A 27,133-nucleotide genomic window follows, 5' to 3' on the forward strand; every position below is an offset into this window, starting at 1 on the left:
TAATCAAAATTATAGATTTTTATATATATATATACATTGTGCACTTTTCCTTAACTGAAATACAAGGTTAGGTTTGAACCGGGTCGAATAAAAAATAAATGTTTGGGGAAACAATAGCTTGGGTATCAAATCTAAATTGTAAATTATAATCACTTTTTATATTTGAAGAATATCAGGATCAGGACAAACCAACCATGCATAATAAATCCACCTCAACAGTGCTATTCTAATCATACATTTACTTCAGCAGTTCTATTCTAGTGACACATCCACTAATGTTACTGTCCTAGCTCTATACAGCTTATCTGTAGTAAAGTCAACTTTTTTGAAGTCAAACAAGACTGGAAACTGTTTTATTTGGGTGAGTAAAGCTAAAGTTTCCATTTATTTACAGTAAGCTTAGATTTCCAGATTTCCACTAAGGCTGGGTGCAGCAACATTAGCATTAGCAGCTACCCGCTAGCATTAGCCATGATTAGCAAGACTTTGAATCAAAACAATCGGTGCACCCCTTGTACTTAATATATTTGTATTTGTACAATGCTTGTATTTACTAAGCAGTAAAGAGACTAAACTGTATGTGTCTGTCTCTCTCTCTCCGTCTCTCTCTCTCTGTCTGTCTCTCTGTGCACACAGGTGAGTCTGTCTCGGTGATTAAACACACCGACCCCGTCCCCGACCCCCGCGCCGTCAATCAGGACAAGAAGAACATGCTGTTCTCAGTGAGTATCACCACAAACCGGCTGCTACTGACCTTTTCTGCTGGCCGTCAGTGAAGCGCTATCAGGCTACTGCTGCCATTTCTTTCTATTACCTTTATTATTAAATGTCGATCCGTATTAGAACAGCGCTCCACTTCTTCTGTGCTTCTTCTGTTCTGTTCTTATTAGGGCTGCAGCTGTCGATTATTTTAGTAATCGAGTACTCTACTGCAAAATCCATTCAATTAATCGAGTAATCAGATAAAACATATATTTGCTTGCTTAAAGCAAAAGAATCCTTACAAGCAGTGTAAATATATATTTTAGAAACTCCATTATTAATTATTCTATCAGTATTTAGTGCAGTTGTGTTCCTTACCTCTAACTGGTAATGCTTCAATTAGGATAATTCACTCGTTTTTCATAGAAAAAAAATACGTTTCAACTTTTTTTTACTGTTTCACTGCTTTAGTACTTTTTAAAAGACGTATAGACATATAAAACAGTAGTTTTACATCACATTGGAACATAACATTGCAATTGCAATTGTGTTAGTTTAGATTTTAGTAGCAGGGGGGGGGGGTTGTTGCAATATATTCGATATTTGAGATAAACCATTTTCATATTATATGTTGAAAACACTGATTTAGGCAAGCAGAAGAGTTTCATACTGAAAAAAAGTACTTTTAACTGATTTTCGTAGATCTTCAAACTTTACAATGGGTCAAATTGACCATTAGGGTTAAACTGAGTGAGCTCTGTTTCTGTAACTCAGGGAACCAACATCGCAGCTGGTAAGGCGGTGGGCGTGGTGGTGGCCACGGGCGTGAACACGGAGATCGGTAAGATCCGAGATGAGATGGCGTCCACCGAGCAGGAGAGGACCCCCCTGCAGCAGAAGCTGGACGAGTTCGGGGAGCAGCTCTCTAAGGTCATCTCTCTCATCTGCATCGCCGTGTGGATCATCAACATCGGCCACTTCAACGACCCGGTGCACGGCGGCTCCTGGATCCGGGGGGCTGTGTATTACTTTAAGATTGCCGTGGCTCTGGCTGTAGCCGCCATTCCTGAGGGGCTTCCCGCCGTCATCACCACCTGCCTGGCCCTGGGTACTCGCCGCATGGCCAAGAAGAACGCCATCGTTCGCTCCCTGCCCTCGGTGGAGACGCTGGGCTGCACCTCCGTCATCTGCTCCGACAAGACCGGAACCCTCACCACCAATCAGATGTCCGTGTGCAGAGTGAGTACTTTTTTTTTTTTTTTTTCTAATATGCAATTTTCTCCCCAATTTACACGGCCAATTACCCAACCCTCTCATTAGGACTCCTCCCCCTATCACTAGTGATGCTCCCCAACACCAAGAGGGTGAAGAAGACTAGAACACGCCTCCTCCAAAACATACATGCGAAGTCAGACTCCGCCTCTTTTTGAACGAGAAGCCGAGTAGCATCATCACAGCGCTAATGCTCGAAAGGAAAGCGCCGCGACTCGGTTCTGATATATCAGCTCACAGACGCAGCAGCCTTGTGCTGATCCACATCACCTTAGGAGTGATGAATAGGGGAAAGAGAGAGCGCCATCTACTGTACTGTGTATTGTACTGTACACCCAGAGAGGGCAAGACCAAATGTGCTCTCTCAGGGCTCTGGCAGCTGATGGAAAGCTGCATGCACAGGATTCGAACCGGCAATCTCCTGAACATAGTGGCAGCGCCTTAGTCTGTTGGACCAGTAACTAATATTCCTCACCGAAGTTTTATTAACCCTATTCATTTTATTATAGCGCCCCCACGTGGAGTTATGAGCAGTAACTTTAGGAGTGTCCACTAGAGCCGGAAATCTCACAATGCAATATCACGATAGGCTGCCTATGGTAACAATGATGTCGTGATGCACTGAGTGCATTCCAAGTGTGACATCATTCTTGTGTTGTAAAATAGCTATACATTTTTTCTGATGCTGTTAAAATGTTTAGGTAGAACATAAACATAAACTACACTTCACTAAATTGTATTTTTTTTTTTAATTCTATAAGCATAAGCTTAGAGAAAAAATACATTAATGCATAAAAGTATAAAAAATTACATTTATTGAGAAACTCTGTCTTCTTTATCCACACAAACGTGCAAAAATGATCCTAAAACTGTTTTAATTACGGCTTTATTTGACACAGAAAACAGTGCAAGCTGTACTGAGCTAATTTTACGGAGCTCTTGCTTTATTGTCTAATGAGGTTTAGCTGTGAAACGCTGACTGCTGACTCTTATTACTGAAAATGCTGATCTGTTCATACAGTCGTCAAGTTACCATCACCTCACTGTCATCTGCTGTCACTGTCTCAGACAATAGACTCAGAGAAGAGTGTACAGGACAGGGTTGCCAGGTTCACAGTTTTTCCCCAGAAATTGGGCTTGTTTAAAGATTTAGAGAGATATGGGTTGGATATCACGTCTTTTTTTTAATAATCCTGATTATAATAATGAGTATGGATTTCATTTACACTGATCATAGCAAATGCTTTTTTTCCAAGTTCCAGAAATTATTCTAAAGCTAAATTCTTACATTAAAAAGGACTCTAAAATACAATAATTTAGATGATAAAGTTGATGAAAAATAGTAATACTAATAATGCAATGCCCTTAAAAGAAAAAGGTTTCAAAAATAGTATAAATTAGACTTTAATATTAAAAAATAAGTACGATTAACAGAGGTATTGAGTTTAGTACACTTTTAAGTTAATTATGCTAGTACTTGTTCCGTTTACATTCAGTTTGATTCAAACATCTGTGACAACCTTTTAAACAGACTTTGGGCCTTGATATTTTTGCTGGACCTGGCAACCCTAAATTACCTTCAAATTCAATGAATTAATCCCTGAGTAATCCCACTAAACAAAAGAACTGGAGAAAGAGAGCAATCTGAATAAAGTGCAGAACTGAAGAGCACCAGAGATTAAAGTTCCTGACAGTTTTTATCTGTTGATCTCCTAAATCTTCAATTTGATGTGATAAAGCATTAATCAATATATTAATGTATTAGTGTCTCTTTGTTTTCTTTTCCCAGATGTTTATTTTGGAGAAAGCGGAGGGTGAGAGCTGCTCTCTGACTGAGTTCACCATCTCCGGATCCACATACGCACCTGAAGGAGACGTGTGAGTGTCTCAATATACCTCCATACTCAGTTCCTTAATTTAAGTAAAACTATTAAGAATCTGGCTTTAAAAAAAAAAACATTTCTTTTAAAGTTGTATTAAGCTTCTCTTTACTAAAGGAACATGTAAATGCAGCATAAAAGGCCACAATAACAGTTGACTACATGAGAGATGTGTTTATGATGTTTTTCTTGATTTATTTTAGATATTTTTAATCAGTGTAATCTTCTAGAATTAATGTGTAATTTTACCAGATTACAAGTGGAAATTATCATGTTTTTGGCTCTTTGGCTGTTTGTGGTTTTCTTCTCTCTCACTTCTAGTTCTTGTTTATATATTCTCCTCCCCATCTTATTTTACTGCATGTCTTTAACTTTATTAATGAAATAATATTACAAAATGATTAACTTCTTGCTGTTTATTTTAAGTCTTTTTTAAGGTTTCATTTCTCACATTTTTGGTCTTTTTAATGGTTTGTCTTGTAAAACGGATTATTCAATATTAAGTGAGAATTATTTCAGGTATAATGATGATATAATAACATGATGATCAGTAATGACTGTACGCGCCGCTGCGTCCCCCTGCAGGTACCTGGATAACCGTCCGGTGAAGTGCTCTGGATATGATGCTCTGGTGGAGTTGGCCACCATCTGTTCTCTGTGTAACGACTCCTCTCTGGACTATAACGAGGTGCTGAACCAGACCTGCTGAGACCCACCCAAACAATCTGTTACTGCTGAGCACTAAATTACATTAACTTAATGCTTTTAGAGACGTTTATACTATAGAAATAAAATTGAGACAGACAGACAGATCTAGAGACGGACAGATTTATAGATGGACAAACAGGTAGATTTATAGACCGGCTGACAGACACACAGACAGATTTATAGACAGACAGATTACCAGATTTATAGACGAATAGACAGACAGATATATATTTATAGATGGACAGAGAGACACAGACAGATTTATAGGTGGACGAACAGACAGATTTATAGACAGACGGACAGATCTATAGACGGATGGAAGGACAGACAGATACATTTATAGTAGGACTGACAGACATACAGAAAGATCTATAGACAGACACACAGATTTATAGATTGACAGAAAGATGGATCTATGGAGAGACAGACAGATTTATAGACGGACAGACAGATTAATAGATTGATTGACAGACAGCCAGATCAATAGGCAGACAGAGAAATGGCCAGACAAACACAGAAATCACAGAAATAGACAGAGAGACATGTCGACAGACAGAAAGATCTGTAGACAGATAGACATCTGTAGACAGACACAGATGATGGGATCTATACAGGCAGATCAGTCAGACAGAGAGAGAAAGACAGACAGATGCATCTATAGACTGACAGACAGGCAGATATACCTATAGATGGAGACACAGATGGCGACAGACAGACAGACAGACAGAAAGACAGACAGACAGTGCAGTAGATGATGTTAACAAGCAAAAAATAATCTATAGAGAAAAAATAGAAGCTGCAAATAACATTGATTATAGGATACAGTAAACTGGGGTGCTTATATGTATTTATATGTGTGTATGTATTTGTGTGTGTGTGTATATTTTGTGTGTGTGTGTGTGTGTAGTCTAAAGGTGTGTATGAGAAGGTGGGCGAGGCGACGGAGACGGCTCTGACCTGTCTGGTGGAGAAGATGAACGTGTTTGATACGGATGTCCGGAGTCTTTCCAGGATTGAGAGAGCCAACGCCTGTAACTCTGTAAACACCCCCAGCAACTCCACATTATACACACACACATTACACAGCAAGATTTCAGTTATATACTGCTCTGTGATTGGTTCCTGCAGCTTAGTGTAAACGTGTGTGTGTGTGTGTGTGTGTATCAGGTGATCAAGCAGCTGATGAAGAAGGAGTTCACCCTGGAGTTCTCGCGGGACAGGAAGTCCATGTCCGTGTACTGCAGCCCCAGCAAGAGCAAGTCCTCTTCCTGCAAGATGTTTGTGAAGGTAAAGAGAAGCTCTGTGGATCAGGATCTCACACCTCATTCAATTATATACACAAATCATTTGCACAGTGTTCCAAATTATTGTGCAAGTTATATATTTTTCTCAGAAATGACAGTCAGTATAATGTCAAGTCATGACCCGTTAAGTATAAATCCAGTTAATACTCATTATTAAGCAGGCCACAGGTTTCAAGCAATATGGGAAAGAAGAAGCATCTCTCTCTGCTGCTGCTGCTGCTGCTGCTGCTGCTGCTGCTGCTGCTGCTGCTGAAAAGCGTGAAATGCGTGAAATGCAAGTGCAGTGCCTTGGACATATAATCCAAACACTAAATATTTCACAAAAACTAGAGCCTAAAAGATAATCGTACTGTGAATTGATTTGTGGCTGATTCAGAGCACAAATGGGTTTGTGCAGATACAGGCAAAACGTGGCAGGTCAGACAAATATTAATAAAAAAAGTACTGTTATTATTGTGAGGTCAGCTAAAATCAGGGTTTTTTTGTTACCTATTAATAAAAAATAGGCTAAAAACATAAAATTACATGAACATCCAGTCTTTATTATTTTATTTGTACTTTACTAAGTCATTTCTTATTAAAATAAGGTAAAGTATCTAAATGCTGTTAATATATGCATCTCATTTTTAAGCATTTTATCATTAAAGAGCCACATATTTCAGCTGCATTGTGGCCCAGTCTCTTCTTATCTTGCCAGCTTCAGTTCTAATCCTGTTTCTTTGGTTTTAAAACATGTGAATAAGCAGATAAAGACTGAGTTTGCCTTTCTTTTCTTTGGTTAATTATTTTTATTTTAAGAATAGTGGAGAATAAGTGATACAAATAAACCAATACAACATCTATCTCTGTTTTGCGCAGGTATGTGTAATAATATAGTTCTTCAATTGCTCCTTCACAAAATAGTCCAAGGACCTACCAGACATCTTAAGGACTGCCAATTTAAATATGCGTCATACAGTTGTTGCTTTAAAACCCCTCTAACTGTGACTGTGTGTGTTTTGCAGGGAGCTCCAGAGGGAGTGATTGACAGGTGTACATACGTACGTGTGGGTGGCACTCGGGTGCCCATGTCCAGCGGCATTAAGGAGAAGATCATGGCTGTTATCAGGGATTACGGGACAGGACGGGACACCCTGCGATGTCTCGCTCTCGCCACTCGCGACAGCCCACTCAAAAAAGAGGAAATGGTTCTTAGCGACACCGCGCGCTTCCAGGATTATGAGGTATTACTCAGGGAAATATTAAAGTATTGCATTATTATATATATATATATATATATATATATATATATATATTATATAGAAAAGATGTTCACAGTCTTTATAAGTGCCCATTTTAAAGCTTTAACACTTGCGATTTTACTGTGTAGGGTAAAGCATAAGATTTACACAGTAAAATTCAACCCCGTAAAGAGTCATATATTATCTATGTAACCCTGATTAGAGTTAATACACAAGTGGAACAACTTTCAAAATGTTAATTTAATTATTTTGTTCTCCTCCTTGTGTTAACTTACACCCTGTTACTTTTTTCCTGAAAGAGATTATAAAATGTTAGCTACACTGAATAAATTACTTATTGAGCAGTAATTCTGTCCCAATACAGCAACTCTTCAGTGCAGACTCTTATCCAACTTGCAACCCAACACCAAGAGAGTGAGAAACACTCTCTCTGATCTAAACGAGCATATAAACACCAACACACACTTTTAAAACACCCACAAACAATATAATAATCCCATAACCCCAAACAAAGCATAATGTTGGCAGCAGACCATTTTGGGAGCGAAGCAAAATGAAAAGGCAAGCTTCAGAGACAGAGTACGCCTTGGAACGTTGAACTGTGAGAAATGGGTTAGGGTAAAACCCAGGGCGTCAAAAAATTAACGCTGTGATTTTAAGATAATCCTTTTTAATTCCACAATGGGGAAATTTGCAATGTTACAGCAGCGCAGAGGAAAGGACGGAAAAACAGGCCAGGAAAATGTATGAACAAATAATAATATATCTATATATACAGAAGATTACAGAAAAAATGTAAAAATACTAAAAATATAATAAAGAAAAATTTATACATCTAGTGCAGCTAAAACACAGTCAGAGGAGATATGATTATGGTAGGTTGTGACCAGTATTATTGCATTATAAGGTTAGTGAATAAGTAACAAATAAATAGTAATGTCTGGTGATAAAGAGATTCACACAGTACACATTGGAATTGAATATTGCGCACAATAAAGCATTATATTACAGCTATACTGAGTAAAGAGTAAAGTAGTTTTTTTTTATGTAGAAATAAAAATAAAACACTGTAATTTTAACACAGAGATTTTAACATGTACATGTGTATGCTTTACCAGTGATCTCAGATCAGGCTGCTCTGATATTTTAATATTTTAATATTTACAATATTTTGACTCTTTTCTCCTCTCTGCTCGTTCCAGTCTGACCTGACCTTCGTGGGCTGCGTGGGCATGTTGGACCCGCCCAGGACCGAAGTGGCCGCCTCCATCAAGCTGTGTCGGCAGGCGGGTATCCGGGTCATCATGATCACGGGGGATAATAAGGGTACGGCCGTGGCGATCTGCAGACGCATCGGTATCTTCTCCGAGGAGGACGACGTCCACCGCATGGCCTTCACCGGCCGCGAGTTCGACGACCTCTCCCCCCACAGCCAGCGCGAGGCCGTCACCAACGCCCGCTGCTTCGCGCGAGTCGAGCCCTCGCACAAGTCCAAGATCGTGGAGTTTCTGCAGGGCTTTGATGAGATCACTGCCATGGTAACGGCCTTAAACCCGCCCACACAGCCCCATCACACATGTAGAAACTTCCTGAGCTTTAAAGGCCTGTTAGGATAGTTTTACTTTGTTTACTATGTTTGTAAAAACACATCATTTAAAACTACAGTTTCTGCAGGATGCAGTCAGAATTAATTGCTTTAAAATTTAATACACTATATGGACAAAAGTATTGGGACACCTGCATATTCGTTAAAAGTATGTTCAATTAGGTAAAAAAAATAGTAAAGTACAGTTTCTATTTAAGATACTTTAAGAAAATACACATTAAATACACATTCTCTGTATTCCCATAAAATGTATTTTTTTGCAATAAGCTTTAAATTATATGTTAAGTTGATAGAAAAATATATATAGTGAAATATATATAATTTATATATAGTGAAATACTGCATATTTTTTTATTTCCAGTGTCATTAAAGTGTACACTGTGTCAATACATTAATATGCAAAGTAGAACACTTATAAGATAATTTAAGTGTATTAAAAATTATTTTTAAAAACATAATTTTGTGCTGTGTTACATAATATATAATATTCTTTGATACTTGATCTGCATTTGTGTTACTTAAGAGAATAAAATACTGTTTTTAGGACTATAAGAACCACTTAAAATCCTTTATTTTGTTCTTATAATCCAGTGCGCCTTATGTATTATCGGCCTGTAGCTTGCTGTTAACCCCGGCTAGCACTGCTGGAGCAGTATTAGCATTAGCTACTAAACTAGGCTAAGCGCTAACTCTATTGCTGTTCATGGGTAAGTATTATCGGACTGTATTACTGAATTAGAAGGGAAAAATGGCGACACCCCTGTTCCTTACTAGTGTCTCATACTGCGCCTTATAGTCTGGTGCTCCTTACAGTGAGAAAAATGCAATACTCCTAAATTAGCAGATGTCTCTCTCTCTCTCTCTCCCTCTCCTCAGACGGGGGATGGGGTGAACGATGCCCCTGCCCTGAAAAAGGCAGAAATTGGCATCGCCATGGGCTCTGGCACTGCTGTGGCCAAGACAGCCTCGGAAATGGTCCTCGCTGACGACAACTTTTCCTCCATCGTGGCCGCTGTAGAGGAAGGACGCGCCATTTACAACAACATGAAGCAGTTCATCCGCTACCTCATCTCCTCCAACGTGGGAGAGGTCGTCTGGTCAGTGTCTCTGATGAGAATCAATCTGTGTCAGGCTGTGTTTAGATATATTAACCTTTACCTTCACTGAACTATACCTTCTGAACATGTTTTATTAAAGTGACAGTCCGTACGTTTTGGGGATTTAGTGATCTCTCTGGTGAATCTGGTGATTTTAGACTTGGCCGGGACTTTGTCACACTCTCTCTTAGCTCGCCATTTTTTTTCTTTTTCCAATTCTGTGCTTTTTGGGTTTAATAAGGAGTCGAAGACCGTCAACAGCCACCAGAGCCCCGCCCACTAGAACAGTTAAGAATCCACTTTTCTGGTCCGCTGGTTGAGAACCTCAGACAGCACATAGCATTAGTATTAGCCAACAGACTTCTTCTGTCTGAGGGATCTATAGCTACTGTCCGTTGCAATCTATTGCAGTTAAGAACAAACTAGCTTATTTGTTTTGTCATTTATCCAAAGCAAACAGTAAGGTGTGGTAAACGCTCAGCATATACATGTGGCAGGTGTGGCATGCAAAAGCTTATTTGCATAAAAGTGACAGAGCTCTTAAAGGGTGCATTCTGAAAGGGATTGAAACTGGCGAGAATAGAGCTGCTGAGATCTCTTTCTTTATGTTAGAGTGATTTTGTGAAACAAACTTCATGCACATGTTTTGTACAGAACATACACCTTGGTTAAAGGTTGAATGTTGTTTATTTTGCTTTCAAGTAAATGTGCTTTAATTGATTCCACTGACAATACATCATAATAATTATTGAATTGCTATTTTTCTCCTCCAAACTCCAGCATCTTCCTGACGGCAGCACTGGGTTTTCCTGAAGCTCTGATCCCGGTTCAGCTGCTGTGGGTTAACCTCGTGACGGACGGTCTGCCCGCCACCGCCCTGGGCTTCAACCCCCCCGACCTGGATATCATGAATAAACCCCCCCGCAATGCCAAGGAGCCCCTCATCTCCGGATGGCTGTTTTTCCGATACCTGGCCATTGGCTGTGAGTCACTATAACTGTGCATAGACATACTGCTAGCAAAAACTAAAATCAGTTTATCTGGCCAATTGTTCCAGCTGTGTATCCCCCTATCACTAGTGATGGTTAAGAAGACTAGCACACGCCTCCTCCGACACATGTGCAGTCAGACTCGCTTCTGATACATCAGCTCACAGACGCAGCCTTGTGCTGATCCACATCACCCTAGGAGTGATGAGGGGAAAGAGCAAAAGAGAGAGCAAGAACAACAGTGCTCTCTCAGGGCTCCGCCAGCTGATGGCAAGCTGCATGACCAGGATTCGAACCAGAGACATCCCAATCATAGTGGTAGTGCCGGGGAGGCAGAGCATAACTTCACATGTGTCGGAGTCAGGTATTTGGCCTTGTAAACATGGGATAAAAAATAACATATATATTTTCTCATGATGTCTTGTAGACTTCCACTTGATGATGATCTAAAGAGCAGAATGTCAGTAATCTGAGGTTTATAGATCCTCCTGTAGTGTGGATTGAGAGGCAGTGATTGTAGATTGTGGATTGTAGGTGGTAACTGCAGGGTGTGTGTTCTGTGTTCTCAGGCTACGTGGGAGCTGCTACAGTGGGCGCTGCAGCCTGGTGGTTCACTGTGGCTGATGACGGACCTCAGATCACCCTCTACCAGCTGGTAAGTGCTCTCGTGTCCTGAGTCCTGAGAGACTGAGAGACGAGTGATTGCGGGGTTTAGAGCGGAGGACGTCTCGCTGGCGGTTTTCCTAGATCAGCTGTACGAACAGCACAGTACATCCATCTGAGCTTCAGCTCTGAGAGAGAGAGGGGATTCTGCTCTGTTTATTTGAGTTTAACTGGTATTTCCTCTCTGTGTGATTTCTCTTCTCTCTCTTTCTCTTTCTTTCTCTCAGAGTCACTTCCTGCAGTGTTCTCCTGATAATCCTGACTTTCAGGATCTGGAGTGTCACGTGTTCGAGTCCCCGTACCCCATGACCATGGCCCTGTCTGTACTCGTCACCATCGAGATGTGCAATGCTCTTAACAGGTCTGTGTCACTGGGAGTTAAATACAGAATTAAATACAGCACATAGAATATTATTCATATTTTAGATTCAGAGGATTTTCTAGCTTTGTCTCACTGCTGCAGTATATTTTCCTTAAGACATACTTTATTTAATTTTATGAGGATTTAATAAAAATAAAAATAAACACATTACAAAGTTATAATCACTGGACTGATTGGCGTGGGACCAACTATCAATATTTGCAATATATCATATTACTTTTGATTGCAATACATTATCGATACATGGCGTGAAGAATTTATACTTGCCATTCAATTAGACTAACTAAAGCTAATGCTTCGTTAAGCCATAAGGTGGCGCTGTAATCAAATTATTGGTTGTGAAATTCTGTGAAACAGACACCAATAAATCCATAATCATAATAATTCCTGGTATTTATATATACCATATATTTATACCATATATTTATATATGTATATAGATGTGGATTTCATTTTCCAGCAGGACTTGGCACACTGCCCACACTGCCAAAAGCACCAACTGGTCTTATATAATTTTATAATTTTCTGATGATACACTGATTTTTGGGTTTTCATTGGCTGTAAGCCATAATCAATAATTAACAATAAAAGAAATGTACACTTAAAATAGATAAAACTGTGTGTGATAAATAAAGTCACTTTTCAATGATATTCTAGTTTTTTGAGATGCACCAGTTTATGCTCATTGAATTTTTTAATTACTCCAGTAAAATATAGAAGTACAGCGTTTTAAGGGTGAGTTTTTAGTGAAGTTTCTCCAGCACTAAGGCTGGAGCAGTATTAGCATTAGCCGCTAACCACAATCTCTTTCGCCGTTCAAAGGCGAGTATATTTTAGACTGTAGTCTGCGTGTTTACTGTGTTAAAATAAGCTACATGGTACGAACCGCTAGCTGTTAGCGCCCTGCGTTACTGGAACCTTCAGGGTTCCTCTGTGTTATCGGCACTAACACTATCGGCTAAAACAAAGTATTTGTACTTGGTTAATCACTATTGCAATACTGTTGACACTTCTGGTAAGAAACAGTTTATCCTCATGCATTTCTACACTGTCGGTACAGAAGAACAGAAGTTCATGTATATATATATATATATATATAATGACCCCTCTGCTCCTGTATCTCTGTATCCAGCCTGTCTGAGAACCAGTCTCTGCTGAGGATGCCCCCGTGGGAGAACGTCTGGCTGCTGGGAGCGATCTGCCTCTCCATGTCGCTGCACTTCCTCATCCTGTACGTGGAGCCGCTGCCGGTAAGATCTCAGAGAGGAGAAAGAGCAGGACGCCTGGCAGCTCATCCTCCAGCTGCAGCCAAGAACAGGATTTCAGCTTGACTTCATCTTATATTATAGGAGTCCTGGAATTACTGCAGCTTTCTGAAGAGAGAAAGGGAAAGAAAAGGCTTGTTTGGAGCTTTTTATTGAACCAAAAAAGGAAAATGAGGAAATTCTAATGAAGAAAATTAAAAAAAAAAATGTTCTCACATTTGGATGAATTCTGATAGTGAAGTGAAATTAATTACTAATTTTTGGGAAGTTTCTTATGTAAAGGGACTTTGATAAGAGCAATTTATACTGGAAGGCTTTCAATATCGTCGCTGTTGAATAAAAAACAAGTATCTCCATTTTTGTCGATTTTTAGTTTACTACATCATTTGAACAGACCAATAGAAATACTTCACAATGACCTGAAATAAACTTTCAATGGAAGTCAAAGTAAAAAAAAAAAAAAAAAGTTTATAAGTTTTTTTTTTCTCTCTTATGTAAAGTTGCTGTTTTGGAGATACTTTTTTTTTTTTTTATTGGACAGCAACGATATGTGTTTTACTGGTGAAAAATGTCCTGGAAAAAGTTTTCTCAATGTTTTATCCTCCACCCAGCCTGGGATTTCCATCTGATCTCTGTTGTACTGTAGGATTTATGGAGTTAACAAAGGAAAGACCTATTTTCAGGAATTCTGCCTTTCCTTTTTTGGACATTAACCAACAGCCTGATCTCTCTCTCTAATCTCTCTACTTCTTCTTATCCACCCCCTTCTTCTGCTCAAACCATCTTCCTCCAAAAATGGAATTTCAGCCAGAGAAAATTGTCTTGTTTTGTATTTTATTATATTGTATTGTATTAAGGCAATGCAAGATTATTTGTATTGCACTATTTATACATGGAGGGAATTTAAAGTGCTTTACAGAATGATTTAAGAACCAATTACATTCAGCTCTGGAAAAAAAAGAAACTTTGATTTTACCAAATTAAAAACCTTTAGAATATAATAATCAAGAGGAAGATGGATGATCACAAACCATCAAACCTGAAAAACTGAACTGCTTGAATTTTTGCACCAGGAGTAAAGCAGCATAAAGTTATCCAAAAGCAGTGTGTAAGACTGGTGGAGGAGAAGAACATGATGCCAAGATGCCTGATTAAAAAAATATTGATTTCTGAACTCTTAAAACTTTATGAATATGAATGTCGTCTGTAGTTTATAGAATAAAACGACGTTTTAATCATTTTACTCAAACATAAACCTATAAATAGCAAAATCAGAGAAACTGATTCAGAAACTGAAGCCTCTCTTTTTTCTTTTTTCCTGCAGGTCATCTTCCAGATCACTCCTCTGAACGTCACTCAGTGGCTGATGGTGCTGAAGATCTCTCTTCCCGTCATCCTGCTGGACGAGCTGCTGAAGTTCGTGGCGAGAAACTACCTGGAGCCGGGTAAAGACCTGGAGGCGGAGCCCCGGCGGGGAGGCGGAGCTCAGGGCGTCTCCTGGCCCTTTGTGGCCGTCTCCCTCCCCCTGGTGGTGTGGCTTTACAGCACAGACACTAACATCAGCCGCCTGCTGCTGAGACCCTCCTGACTGATCTGAGACCTGCAGTGACGCTAACAAGCACCCGTCCAAAATAACAGAAACACCATTAACCAGGAAACACATTAACCCAGTCAGCGTTTGCACAAACCTCCACGAACTGTACTGTCTTTTATTTTAATATCTATACTTTTGGTGTGAAATGAGTGATGATTGATTGATTGCCATTTTTTATCATTTTATTTTAAAGCACACTTAAAGACATTTTTCTATGGTTTGTTCTTTTTTATAAAGAGAGTGAATTTGTTCTCAGCTGCTCTTGAATTCCTTTGTCAGATGATCTAATAAGAAGTAAGAAAATAGACACTATATATTTACATGGACAAAAGTATTGGGACACCTACACAGGGGCTTTTATTATGGAATCCCATTTTGAATCCATAACCATCAGTGTGTAGTACGTCCCCCTGTTCCCAATTCGAAACACTAATTTTATGATTTATGACCATTTTTCTTACTTTTATTGTTGTAATTCTTTAAATCAAAAACATGAAAAATGATTAATAATAATTATTTCTGCCTCTGCTGTGGGAGAGTTCAGCTACCTCATTTTAAGTCGTATTAACCCTGAACCCTGGCTATATTATACCATTTTTAAAGTTTAGAAAACCCACCCGGCATGTTATCTTTCTGCTTTTATTCACATACAACATTAATGTGTGTGTGTGTGTGTGTTAACTGTGTGCCAGTCAGCATTAATTATCTTAGTACCAGGTTGAATAAACTCAGCACAATGGTCCTACCGTATTTTTCGCACTAAAAGGCGCACTGGATTATAAAGCACATTATGTTACACTAGTAAGGAATAGTGGTGTCGCCATGTTTTCCTTCTAATTCAGCAGGTCTCGCCGCTGGGAGGTGAGCTTGTAAAGCTAAACAAAACTGTAATTCTTAAGACAAAACATTTTCTTTTAAAGTTAAACAAGTGCTGGATGTTAATCTACACAGATTTCTTTACTAAAAAACTGTTTATTTGGGTGAGTAAAGTGTTTCCGTTTATTTACAGTAAGCTTAAATTTCCAAATTTCCAGATTTCCACTAAGGCTAGGTGCAGCAGCAGCATTAGCATTAGCAGCTAACCCCAAGTGTGTCGGTAAGCCAGGCCCACTGTATCAGCTAGAAGTTCGTCTTACGTAGCTTGTCTTAACACAGTAAACATGGAGACTACGGTCTACAATATACTCACCTCTAAATGGTGAAAGAGCTAGTGCTTGGTGTGGTTAGCGGCTAATGCTAATACTGCTCCAGCCTTAGTGCTGGAGAAACTTCTCTTACACCTTGTTCCTGTATAACGCTGTACTTCAGCAGAGAATTCATATTATAAAGCGCACTAACAATTTTTGGGAGATTTAAAGAATTTTAGCGGCGCCTTATAGTGCGAGAAAATCCGGTATTCAGTTTTAATGGAGTTTTAAAGGTGAGAATTGAATTTTAGAAATGGAGTTTGTGCCATTAGAAGGCCCCGCTGGTTGCAGGCCTGTGTATATAGCACATGCTGGAAACAGATCCTCCCTATTTTTTTAATCTGAGCTGCACTTGATTAGGAATGTCTGATTTCAGGTGATTGTGGTGAGCATGCTTCACTCAAAACTGGGCTTAAAATAATAATATTAATAATATTAATGACGATGATAACACACAAAAACACGACTGTAACTTCATCACCTCCTTAATAAATACTACTGTACAGAAGAACTCACTCACTGATTGATGGATTGTTGAATATTTTGTGTGTAATTGAAGTTATAGTGATGTAAACCTGGTCATTTAGTGTGTTTTGATATTATGGTCCATTAATATAAAGACATTGAGTGCTCCAGCAGTCTAAAGCTCTGCCACTATGATCTAGCTGGAGATCGCTGGTTCGAATCCCGGTCATGCAGCTTGCCATCAGCTACTAGAGCCCTGATAGAGCACAATAAATGTCCTTGCTCTCTCTCTGGGTGGGTACAGTACAGTAGATGGCGCTCTCTCTCCTTCCCCTCATCACTCCTAGGGTGATGTGGATCAGCACAAGGCTGCGTCTGTGAGCTGCTGTATCAGAACAGAGTCACTGTGCTTTCCTCTGAGCATTAGCACGCTGTGATGCTACTTATTAAAAAGGTTCAAAAAGAGGCGGAGTCTGACTTCACATGTATCGGAGGAGGCGTGTGCTGGTCTTCTTAACCCTCCTGGTCTTGAAGCATCACTAGTGATAGGGGGATATACATTTTTTGAATCAGCTTTGAAACATTATTGATTTAGGATATAAGATTTAATTTACATTGCCTTTGTTTTTTGTTTGTTTGATTGATTGTTTCTTCCACTCATTACTTTTTATTGTTCTTTCTTTCTCTCTTTCTTTTCTCTCTCTCCTCAGCTCGGGCGATTTGAGCCTGGCTCTCAGAAACTCTTTGCGGAAGCTGTAAAAGGTTTTAATAGATTATAGAAAGTGTGATTTGAGCAGTACCACATCATCCAAGACCTGCATGCCATGAACTGTGCTACAGAGAAAAATCAAATAAAAATCAAAATAAAAGTACAGGTGTATAAATAATTAGCTTAGAAAAGGTACTGGAAAAAAAACAGGTTTGTTAATTTGGAGTGAGTGGTAAAGACTGTTCGTTTTTTAAGTTTTTAAAAGAGACTTTAATTGATTAATAGAATTAAGTTAAAATCTGAAGGGAAATGAGGAGCTCTTCATGGTGCATGCCCCTTAAGATACTCAGACATTTTGTTCTGGGAAGATTATAAGCTTTTTTGTATAGCACAGCAACACTTAATTTATATATAGATATATATATATATAATAGAGATTTTATATATAGAGATAAAGATGGCAGATGGCATTAGTGTTTACCAGGCACCATTTTTTTTGTCTATTTTTTGTCAGAAGACGTTTTTAGAGATATAATACTAGAATTTCCCTCGGAAACCAATAAATATGTATTTCTCTTTTTTAATCAGCCGATTCTGAGCGTTATCTCTCGGCACAGTGGGAAGATGTGCGTCCAGTTTTAGAGCAGATCAGAGTTTCAGCTGAGAGGAGTTTCAGTGATGAGCGATGGCGAGACACTGTCCAATCAGTGTTGAGTATTGTAATTATCACAATGACTTACGGTCAATAAAGGGACAATAAAAGAGTGTGTTGGTGTTTTTTTTTTTTTTTCCATTATTGTTGCAGTGTACTGTACTGAACAAAAGTTGAGTGAAGTTATATAAGTTATATATATATATATATATATATATATATATATGTTCTGCATTGTTGATTCATATTAACGTAAAACAAAATATGTAGAAAAACATTCATTTGTATAACAATTTTTTTTTAAATACTAAATAATTTCATATATTTTATATATTTTAGATTCTTTAAAGTAGCATCTCTTGTATTTGCATAAAGGAATTTACCTGGAATTAGTTTCTCAGTGGGTCCTAAAGGTGATTTTATTCCCGTCCAAAACGGTCATGTTCGTGTTTTTCTCAGACGTCCTCCGAAATAAAAAATTACAGGCTGAATTATCTACTGTTTTTCTCTGAACCCTGAACTGTAATCGTGCTCCTCCGGTAATTTTAGTCCCGTCTGGACGCACATCTCTGAGTTTCGTCTCCACGCGTTTAATAAAATAGCAAAATAACTATTTTAGCGTTATAGTAATAGCGTTTCCATGGAGATCCACGTTAAAAAAAGACAACAGCGAGTGGAAATGGAGGAGCTACTGAACTACGTGATGTCATGTGACCGAGAAAAAAAAGCCAAGAAAAAAAAAAAAACTCACTGGTCCTCCTGTTTTTTCAAATGAAGTCTGGATGTAGCAGTTTTATCATTAAAGAGTAGAAGAATGAAATATTTTTCACAGAAAAACTAAACTAATCTGGATAGAGCTAAAGAAAAGGGTTCCCAACCTTACACAACTCCTGAATCCGATTGGCTAAATCAGAGGAATATCGATACAGCCGATATACTAACCAATCGATCTTCACATATCAATTTTTTCTCAAAAGAACAATTCTCCACCTCACAAGTTACTAAGATTTACATCATTAAATATTTTAAGCATAAAAAAACATTAAGGCAATTTAGCTAAGCATCCGTCATGATTTTTTTATTTTATTTTTTTAACATTCAAAAAAAATAGTATTATTCACAGTTCACAATACCATACACGTTTTAAACATTAGAGTAAAAAATAAGCAAAACCACAGAATAGAAGAAGCAGGAAGAGCACCTCAGGAGATTTGGCCTGGATCTGCTGCTGTCTGTTAATAAACGCTTTTTCTTTTTTCTCCTTTCAGACAGATCTATCCGTTATTCTCTATCAAGTCCTTATAAAGCTTATTGGAGATTTACAAGGCCGAGAACAATGACTCTTACTTAGTTAAGATCATGTTATGAATGAAGTTCAGTAAAAACCACAGGCAAAAGAAAGAGAGAAGAAGAACATCATCATATCAGGGGCAATTCAAACGTGTGTAGTTCACCAGAGTATTGGCAGCACTGTGCGCACATACACTCTTCACACACCATAGAGCTAGAGGAGATTCCACTGTGCTTCTCTTCTATAGTGGTTGCCAGCACTCTTCCCAAACCCTTCTCTCTATAAGATATAGCTGTATCGTCCGTATTCCGGCTGGTTTTCAGTTTTAAAACTCCAGATCAGATGTTTATCAGGACTTCTCTCTGCTTGCGCCGTTTGGCCACATCTCCCAGCCAGCAGGAGGCGCTGTTTATTTGTTTAATCAGTAGGCAGGACTCTCCTACAGTGGCTCTGAAATTCCTCGAGAGTCACAGTGCTGATCTAGGGTCAGTTCAGGCTGTTAATATAGAATATATATAAAATTCCGCTGCATTACGATATAAGAGATCCAGCCCTCAGAGACTGTGAGGTGCAGCAGGACGATGTCACTGCATGCCGAACCACTGCTCCTGATCAGCCCACTGCGCCGCCTCGCTGTCGCTGCCCTCCAGGTCCCCCTCCTCCCCGCTGCCCTCCATATCGTCCCCGTCCAGCTCCACCGTGGCGTCCGTGGGGCTTTCCTCCTTCTCCATCTTCTGCATCCCTTCCAGAGACTTCTGATCGTTCGGATCCAGACTGAGAGAGAAGAACAGAACACCATTAATGATGATTTTTAGCTACAATGCTCTAATAAAAATCATGAACCATGAATTATGAACTATGAAATGCTTGCACTGTACCATCCACCAGAGGGCAGAGAGGAAGAGGCAGAGTTCTGTGTGTGTCAGATCTCTATTTTTATTTATAGTATTTTTCTCACTATATGATGCACATAAAATCCTTTAATTTTCCCAAAATTCATCAGCACACTTTATAATCCGGTGCTCCTTATGTATGAATTCTAGAAGTCAGGTATTAAAGAGCAGTAAAACTACAGACAACATTTCTCCCAAATTCCAAATAAAAATATTCTCATTTAGAGCATTTATTTACAGAAAATGAGAAATGACTGAAATAACAAAAAAGACGCAGAGCTTTCAGACCTCAAATAATACAAAGAAAACAACAAGTTCATATTCATAAAGTTTTAAGAGTTCAGAAATAATCAATATTTGGTGGAATAACCCTGTTTTTTTTAATCACAGTTTTTTTTTCATGCATGTTGGTATCATGTTCTCCTCCACCAGTCTTACACACTGCTTTTGGATAACTTTATGCTGCTTTACTCCTGGTGTAAAAATTCAAGCAGTTCAGTTTGATGGTTTGATGGTTTGTGATCATCCATCTTCCTCTTGATTATATTCCAGAGGTTTTTAATTTGGTAAAATCAAAGAAACTCAAATTAAAGAGGATATATTTACCTCAGCGCTATGCTGTACTGATCCATGGCCTCCTGATAATCATTAACAGCTACTAGAAAATCTCCCAGCATTCGATGGAGCATGCAGTCGCTCTGATTGGCCAGCGTGTTCCGGAGCAGAGCTATTCCCTCTTCATACTTCTGTTCTCGACCTGAAAAACACACAATTATAGAGACAGGTTAGATATTAATTGTTATAGACAAGCTGCAAATTAAACTAAATCAAAAGTCATAGAAAATAAATGGCACATAGTATTGATCAATCAAAAATACGGCCTGTCCAAAAAAAAGTCATTTACTGGACATACAAAAAGCAAAATGGGTAAGATCCTTAAGTTGGATAATTAATTACTGCATGGGTGATTAATATACATCAGCTGGCATCAAGCTATTTAACCCTAACTGATGCAGAGAGTAGCTTCTCATTTGTTAAACAACTATGTGAAAAAGATGTTAATCTGTTTCAGAAGGGTGAAATTAATATACCACTGTTTCAATAAACATATCGATATGTGACGCTCTGTATTGATAAATTATCGCAAAAGTAAATAATACAATATATTGTGATATTGATATTTTGTTCCACCCCTATTTAGCTTATGTGCTTCACTGCTACCCAAGCACTAGCTTTAACAACTAGCTAATATTAGCCAGTTAGCATAAAAAGCTAATACACTGGAGCAACGGTAGCTCAGCTCTGTGGAGTCGAACACTGTCCTACCTGGAGAAAAAAAATGAGAACAGCGCTTTATCTGAGGAGCTCCTGCTGCTGTTTCTCACCATACAAACGTTTTTTTTTTTATCCGAGTAAAATAGAAAAGTTACGTACTGAGGAGTTCTGCTTTCTTCACCACAGCTTTGATGTAATCGGGCCGCTGGGCGAGGGCTTTATCCAGCAGGGTTTTGGCTTTCTCCTGGGTCATGGGATCCTCCAGACACACTGTGGCCAGGATGGTGAGAGTTTGGGCGTTGGCTCCGAGGGTTTTGTAGATGTTGTTGGCCATTCCCATCGCCTCCCGGATACCGTTAGACGCCAGATAACAGTCAATAAGCCCTTTAATAAGAACAGATAGTTACGGCAGATAGGACAACACTGAAGACGAGTATTTAAAAAGGTCTCCTTCTGCTAAAATCAATTCTTTCTTATTCCTTTTAAAATACTAAAGGTCTCTCCGGATTGTTTATACATGCTGAATATGAAATATACATGCTGTTTCTCAGCCTCCATTGTCTGCAGTATCCAGTAAAAGAAAATCCTCAGAATATTCATGAGCAAGAGCCGAAATCCTGTCTTTTTTTCAGAGACCACTAATTCAGTGAACTAAAGCAGGGCTATACAGAAACACCGGAGCACTTTTTTTCACAAAAAAGACATTTTAAAATTAATTTAAAATGATGGAATGAGATCTTTAAAATAGTCAGTGTAATTTAACAGTGTACATCTCTCTAACCTTCATAACAGTCCAGTCGGCAGGGGGCGAGTCTCATGGCCTCTCTGAAGTGTATGATAGCTTCCTGAACTCGACCCATGTTCCTCAGTGCTGCCCCCTTCAGGAGGAGCGCCTGCACACTGTTACTGTTCAGCTGGATGGCCTTGGCCCCGAGATACAGAGCTCGAGAATAACGCTTACTGTAGAAACTGTGACACCTGGAGGAGAAGAGAGGAAACTGTGAGGAATATAAAACTGAACTTAATGCCTGAAGAGTTTTTAAAACAAGGAAAACACGTAGGAATTTAAATTATCGTATTTTACGGACGATAAGGCGCATTAAGTGACACTAGTCCCTTCTAATGGGGAAGCTGGGGAAGCGCCCAAGTAAACAAAACTATAATTCTTAAACATTTTTTAAGAGAGCTTGATGTTAATCTACACAGATTTCTCTCCTGAAAACTGTTTATTTGGATGAATAAAGCTCTTTCATTTATTTACAGTAAGCTTAGATTTCCAGTATTTTGTTTAAGGGTGAATTTTCAGTGAAGTTTCTCCAGCACTAAGGCTGGGTGCAGCAGCATTAGCATTAGCCGCTAACCTCAACGTAACCCAGGGTGCTATCAGCTAGCGGTTTAACCCACATGGCTTGTTTTAACATGGACTGCTTGCTGTTGCTGCTGCAGCTCAACCAATCAGCTCTGTGTCCTGCCCCGCCCCTAAACCCATACATCACTCAGTGCCCTTCCCAGTCAGCTCAAATCAGAGGGTTGAGTTACTCTTTAAAAACGTCTTTGGTCCTCAGGCCAGGCCAGACTTTTTATTAAAAGATTTAACTAAATATAATGAAGAACATCCATTTTTTGTATTTAATTTTGACCATTTTATTTTATTTAGACTTGTGAAATATCTAAATTATGTTACTATATTAAGCATTTTAAGCAGGGCTGGTATATATTACTATTAATTACAGAGCAACATATTTGAGCTATTAATGTTAAAAAAACAAATATCTTTAATATATCTATATTTAATATCTTTAATAAGGCTTTAAGTCGACTTTTAAGAAGCCTAAATTTTTCATTTCCTTTTGTTTGTATCAATATCAAAATTATATCATATCATATTTGTGAAGAACATTTAATCTCACTCACCCCGAGATTACCCACGGTTCAGCGTGCTGATCAGAAATGTTGAAGAGTCGACCTCCCAGAACCTCCACATCCTCTAGGTGGCCCTCTCGAGCCATAAGGTAGCCGTACACATCCATTCCTAACAAACAGCGCAATATAGAAATTACACATCATAATCATATCATATAAAAAAACAGCAGAACTTACTTTATCTAATCAGCACAGTAATTTCATTCTGTGCTTAAAAATTCAGCTCTGTAAACAGTTAGCATTGAAAGTTAGCCATCAGCAATTACGGCTGATCCGCCATTATGGGCTTCATAATAAAAGTCCCATTGAAAATTGTATTGAAACTCATCCTAAAAGCAATAAAAACAATAAAAAACAGAAAAGTGATGTATAGGATTGCATTCGATCGTTTTGGACTATTTTACAGTTTTCTGTAAGCAGCTACAACAGACCCCTCCAGCAGGAAAACATAAATCTGAGTACCTTTAATCAGATAGGGGTCAAGCATCTGCGCCTGCTCAAATTTCAGGATGGCGTTCTTGGTGTCGCCGGCTCTGAAATAAACATCCGCGAGGCTCACCAACAGATCCACATTATCCCTGAGCAGAGATTTCTTCTCCAGAGAGCTAAAGAGCAAAAATAACGACATTAAATCATTAGTACATTTAAAACTATGTTAAAAAAGAAAAAATATACATAATAATATTAAAGATTTACAGAGTAAAAGTCTCACCAGATTGTATTGATAGCTCTGTGATTGTCTCCTCCGTGGATAAAGGCGTACGCTTTAATCCAGACTGAGAGCCAATCCAGATTAGGGATGCTCTGAATCACGTCCATGGTCATAGAGGCCACCTCAGCTCCCTTCACAGAGAGAGACAGCAGCCCTGCAAACACAGAGACAAGCACAGAGACGCACAGAGAGAGACAAACAGAGAGAGACGCACATAGAGACACAAAGAAAGACGAACAGATTAACAGAGTCACACAGAAAGATGCAAATAATGAGAGACAAACAGAGAGACGCACAGAGACAAACAGAGAGACGCACAGAGACAAACAGAGTGAAGCATAGAGACAAACAGAGAGACGCATAGAGACAAACAGAGAGACGCACAGAGACAAACAGAGAGACACACAGAGAAAAACAGAGTGAAGCATAGAGACAAACAGAGAGATGCACAGAGACAAACAGAAAGACGCACAGAGACAAACAGAGAGACGCACAGAGACAAACAGAGAGACGCACAGAGACAAACAGAAAGACGCAAATAATGACGAACAGAGAGACGAACAGAGAGACAAACAGAAGCACAGAGACAGGAACACAGAGAGAAGCAAAGGAAGATGAAGAGAGAGACGAAAAGAGAGAGACAAACAGAGAGACGCAAAGAGAGACACAAATAAAGATGAACAGAGAGACAAAGAAAGAAGCAGAGAGAGAAGCACAGAGACGCAAACTTTTCTTAGTAACATTTCTCAAAATCAATCCATTTTTTTGGCTTAAATTTGTATAAATTAGTGTTAATATTTTATTAGCAATATTACTCACCAATAATGGCATCGAGAGCGAGAGGACACTGACGCAGAACCTCCTTGTAGCTCGTAACAGCTGAGCGCTCCTGACCCGCCTTCCGGTACAGATTCGCCAGCATCATGTTAATCTGTTGGGATCAGATTAAATATACAAATAGAAATCACTCTCACAAAAAAACAACCAATCAGAGATCAATAGAAAGAGAAGACACCTTGGGGGTTCTCTGCCTGGAGGGAATCCCATCCAGCACGGAGATAGCGTCTTTATCCAGCTTCAGAATGGTGTAGCACTCCGCTATCTTATACTTCACCTCAATCTCTGAGGGCAAATTCTGTAAAATATTAATAAACACATTAAATACTTAAAGATTTAATTTCACTAGAAAGCACGTAGTAATTGATCTTTTTTAAAATACAGTAGGTCACTGAGTTAAACATGAAACTGTTCTTCTACTCTTATTGTCTGCATTAACCGATTAAAAAAAAACAAACAAATAGAAAAACAAGTGAATTGGGAAAAGCCCCCGGACTGACATCAACCTGTAACTAAGGATTCATGGCCTTGTTAGCCAATCAGAGGCAAGGCATTTGCATGGAATGAATATACTCATAAATAAAAGCTGAAAATGCTACCTTTCTTCCTCGCCCACTCCTCCACTGAACTAAAACAGCCTGAAACAGGAGCACCGGAGTACTTTTTTTTTTTTTTTTTTTTTTTACAAAAAATAATGGACACACTTTGTCAGTTCTATATTTTCATTTTTAGGTGTATATCATAATCTATAAAATATTTTTTTTCCATTAAAGCCTCCTTTTTTTAACTGTACTTTTCTTTTTTTTATTTTTTTTTTATATTCTTACATCAGGTTCATTTTCACTTTTCATAGAGATCAACTTTATTCAAATGAGCAATAGCGGCCACATTGGATCTAACCAATCAGGCAAGAGTAGACGGGTACATCACACACATACAAGCATCAGACATTTAGTTTGGTGGCCTTTTGGTATAGAATTTTGAAACCAAAAATGTCCTTTTCCTTAATTTTATCAGATACTCAATATAAAAAAGTCTCAGTATGTTAAATAAAGCAGTGTATCATTACATCACTACGGGAGCTGAGGTCTGACCTGAGTCTGTACGGAGGACGAGCCGCCGCTGCTGGACGGTCTCACTTTAGAGGCTTTGCTCAGCACTTTCTTCTGCTGCAGGGCCATGTTGTATTTGCAGGCTGCGTTTCTGTACTCCTTATCATGGAAGATGGAATCAGCGTGATACACCAGCAGCTGATACTTCTGAGCCGGAGAAAAGAGCTCCCTGTAGGAACAAGAACATTACATTTTATTATATTACATTTACAGATATTTACATCTAGATCTGATACAGTTCAGAAAACAGAACCGTGTTCTGATACCTGAATATCTACATTCAGTTTCAAACACAAAACAGAGATTGTCTATATGGGTGAAAAACTACCAACTATGAAGCTGAGAGAAGATGAAGAAACACAAATTAAGAACCATCACACAAATATCAGACATAGTCAGAACAACAGTTTAAAATGTCCTGAAGAAGAAAGTCGTCACTGGTGTACTACATAACAGGTGATGAACAGGTAGATTAGTATTCGGGTATCTGGTTATTTAGGTATGTATTTAGTTAGTTATTTAGGTTGAGGTGAGGTAACACCCATGGGTTATGTAGTTAGTTAGTTAGTTAGTTATGTAGTTAGTTATTTAGTTTAAGGTAAGTTCAGACTTTCGGGTTGTTGGAGCTCATGGTCAGCAGATATTTAGGTATTTAATTTAGTTATTTAAGTATTTAGTTATTTATTGAGGTATTTGGTAATTTGTACTCACGGGATGTTGGAGCTCATGGTCAGCAGCAGGTTAGTTAGTTAGTTAGTTAGTTATATACTTAGTTATGTAGGTATTTATGTATTTAGTTATTGAGTTATTTTGTAATTTAGATAGATATTTGGGTATTTGTACTCACGGGTTGTTGGCGCTCATGGTCAGCAGCAGGTTAGTTATTTATTTAGTATAGTTAGTTAATTAGTTATTTATTTAGTTAGTTAGTTAGTTAGATTAAGGTGATATTAATATTATTTAGGTATTTGGGTATTTGTACTCACGGGTTGTTGGAGCTCATGGTCAGCAGAAGGCTGCTCAGGATCCGGACATTAGAGTAAAGGCCGGCGGCCGCCATGTCCCGAACATAATCAATAACACTCATCTTCAGCTGATTAACTGATAAAACTGATAAAACTGATCAGAAATAATCAGAGTTTAATCCGCAGCGCTGAGAAACACAACGCAGATCAAAAGCGACAATTTCAAAATGGAAGGGAAGTGTTGCGCAGTTACATTTCAAAATAAAAGTCCCCACAGTCTGGTAGCCCAGTGTTTAATATAACTTACATTATTTATTTACATGTAGCTCATAGCTTATTGCACGTGTTTATAATATTATTATTAATAATAATAATAATAATAATAATAATAATAATAATAATGATACAT

The 27,133-nt window shown here is 38.6% G+C and overlaps 2 protein-coding genes across 2 annotated transcripts in view; one reads left to right on the forward strand and one right to left on the reverse strand.

The window, feature by feature from the left end:
* Positions 1 to 17,829, forward strand: part of atp2a2a (ATPase sarcoplasmic/endoplasmic reticulum Ca2+ transporting 2a) — a 35,537-nt gene extending 17,708 nt beyond the window's left edge. Inside the window, exons 7-21 of the mRNA XM_022670582.2 lie at positions 637 to 722; positions 1,477 to 1,941; positions 3,764 to 3,852; positions 4,440 to 4,542; positions 5,470 to 5,601; positions 5,730 to 5,849; positions 6,871 to 7,089; positions 8,310 to 8,645; positions 9,590 to 9,810; positions 10,591 to 10,793; positions 11,369 to 11,454; positions 11,690 to 11,823; positions 12,977 to 13,094; positions 14,434 to 14,554; positions 17,066 to 17,829. Of these exons, the coding sequence (XP_022526303.1) occupies positions 637 to 722; positions 1,477 to 1,941; positions 3,764 to 3,852; positions 4,440 to 4,542; positions 5,470 to 5,601; positions 5,730 to 5,849; positions 6,871 to 7,089; positions 8,310 to 8,645; positions 9,590 to 9,810; positions 10,591 to 10,793; positions 11,369 to 11,454; positions 11,690 to 11,823; positions 12,977 to 13,094; positions 14,434 to 14,554; positions 17,066 to 17,079 (2,447 nt within the window). The 3' untranslated portion in view covers positions 17,080 to 17,829. The remainder of the gene's footprint in view (positions 1 to 636; positions 723 to 1,476; positions 1,942 to 3,763; positions 3,853 to 4,439; positions 4,543 to 5,469; positions 5,602 to 5,729; positions 5,850 to 6,870; positions 7,090 to 8,309; positions 8,646 to 9,589; positions 9,811 to 10,590; positions 10,794 to 11,368; positions 11,455 to 11,689; positions 11,824 to 12,976; positions 13,095 to 14,433; positions 14,555 to 17,065) is intronic.
* Positions 17,830 to 18,773: 944 nt separating this feature from the next.
* On the reverse strand, positions 18,774 to 26,964 carry anapc7 (anaphase promoting complex subunit 7). The gene is made up of 11 exons (XM_007229100.4): positions 26,746 to 26,964; positions 25,742 to 25,928; positions 24,826 to 24,945; positions 24,630 to 24,741; positions 23,811 to 23,964; positions 23,561 to 23,703; positions 23,090 to 23,207; positions 21,957 to 22,153; positions 21,335 to 21,559; positions 20,507 to 20,657; positions 18,774 to 19,781 (listed from the first exon to the last, which is right to left on the reverse strand). Exons 1-11 carry the CDS (start codon positions 26,844 to 26,846, stop codon positions 19,592 to 19,594), a joined length of 1,698 nt encoding a protein of 565 aa, XP_007229162.1. The 5' UTR covers positions 26,847 to 26,964; the 3' UTR covers positions 18,774 to 19,591.
* Positions 26,965 to 27,133: the final 169 nt, after the last annotated feature.

Source organism: Astyanax mexicanus, chromosome 12 (genome assembly GCF_023375975.1).
Source record: "Astyanax mexicanus isolate ESR-SI-001 chromosome 12, AstMex3_surface, whole genome shotgun sequence".
Taxonomy (NCBI): domain Eukaryota; kingdom Metazoa; phylum Chordata; class Actinopteri; order Characiformes; family Acestrorhamphidae; genus Astyanax; species Astyanax mexicanus.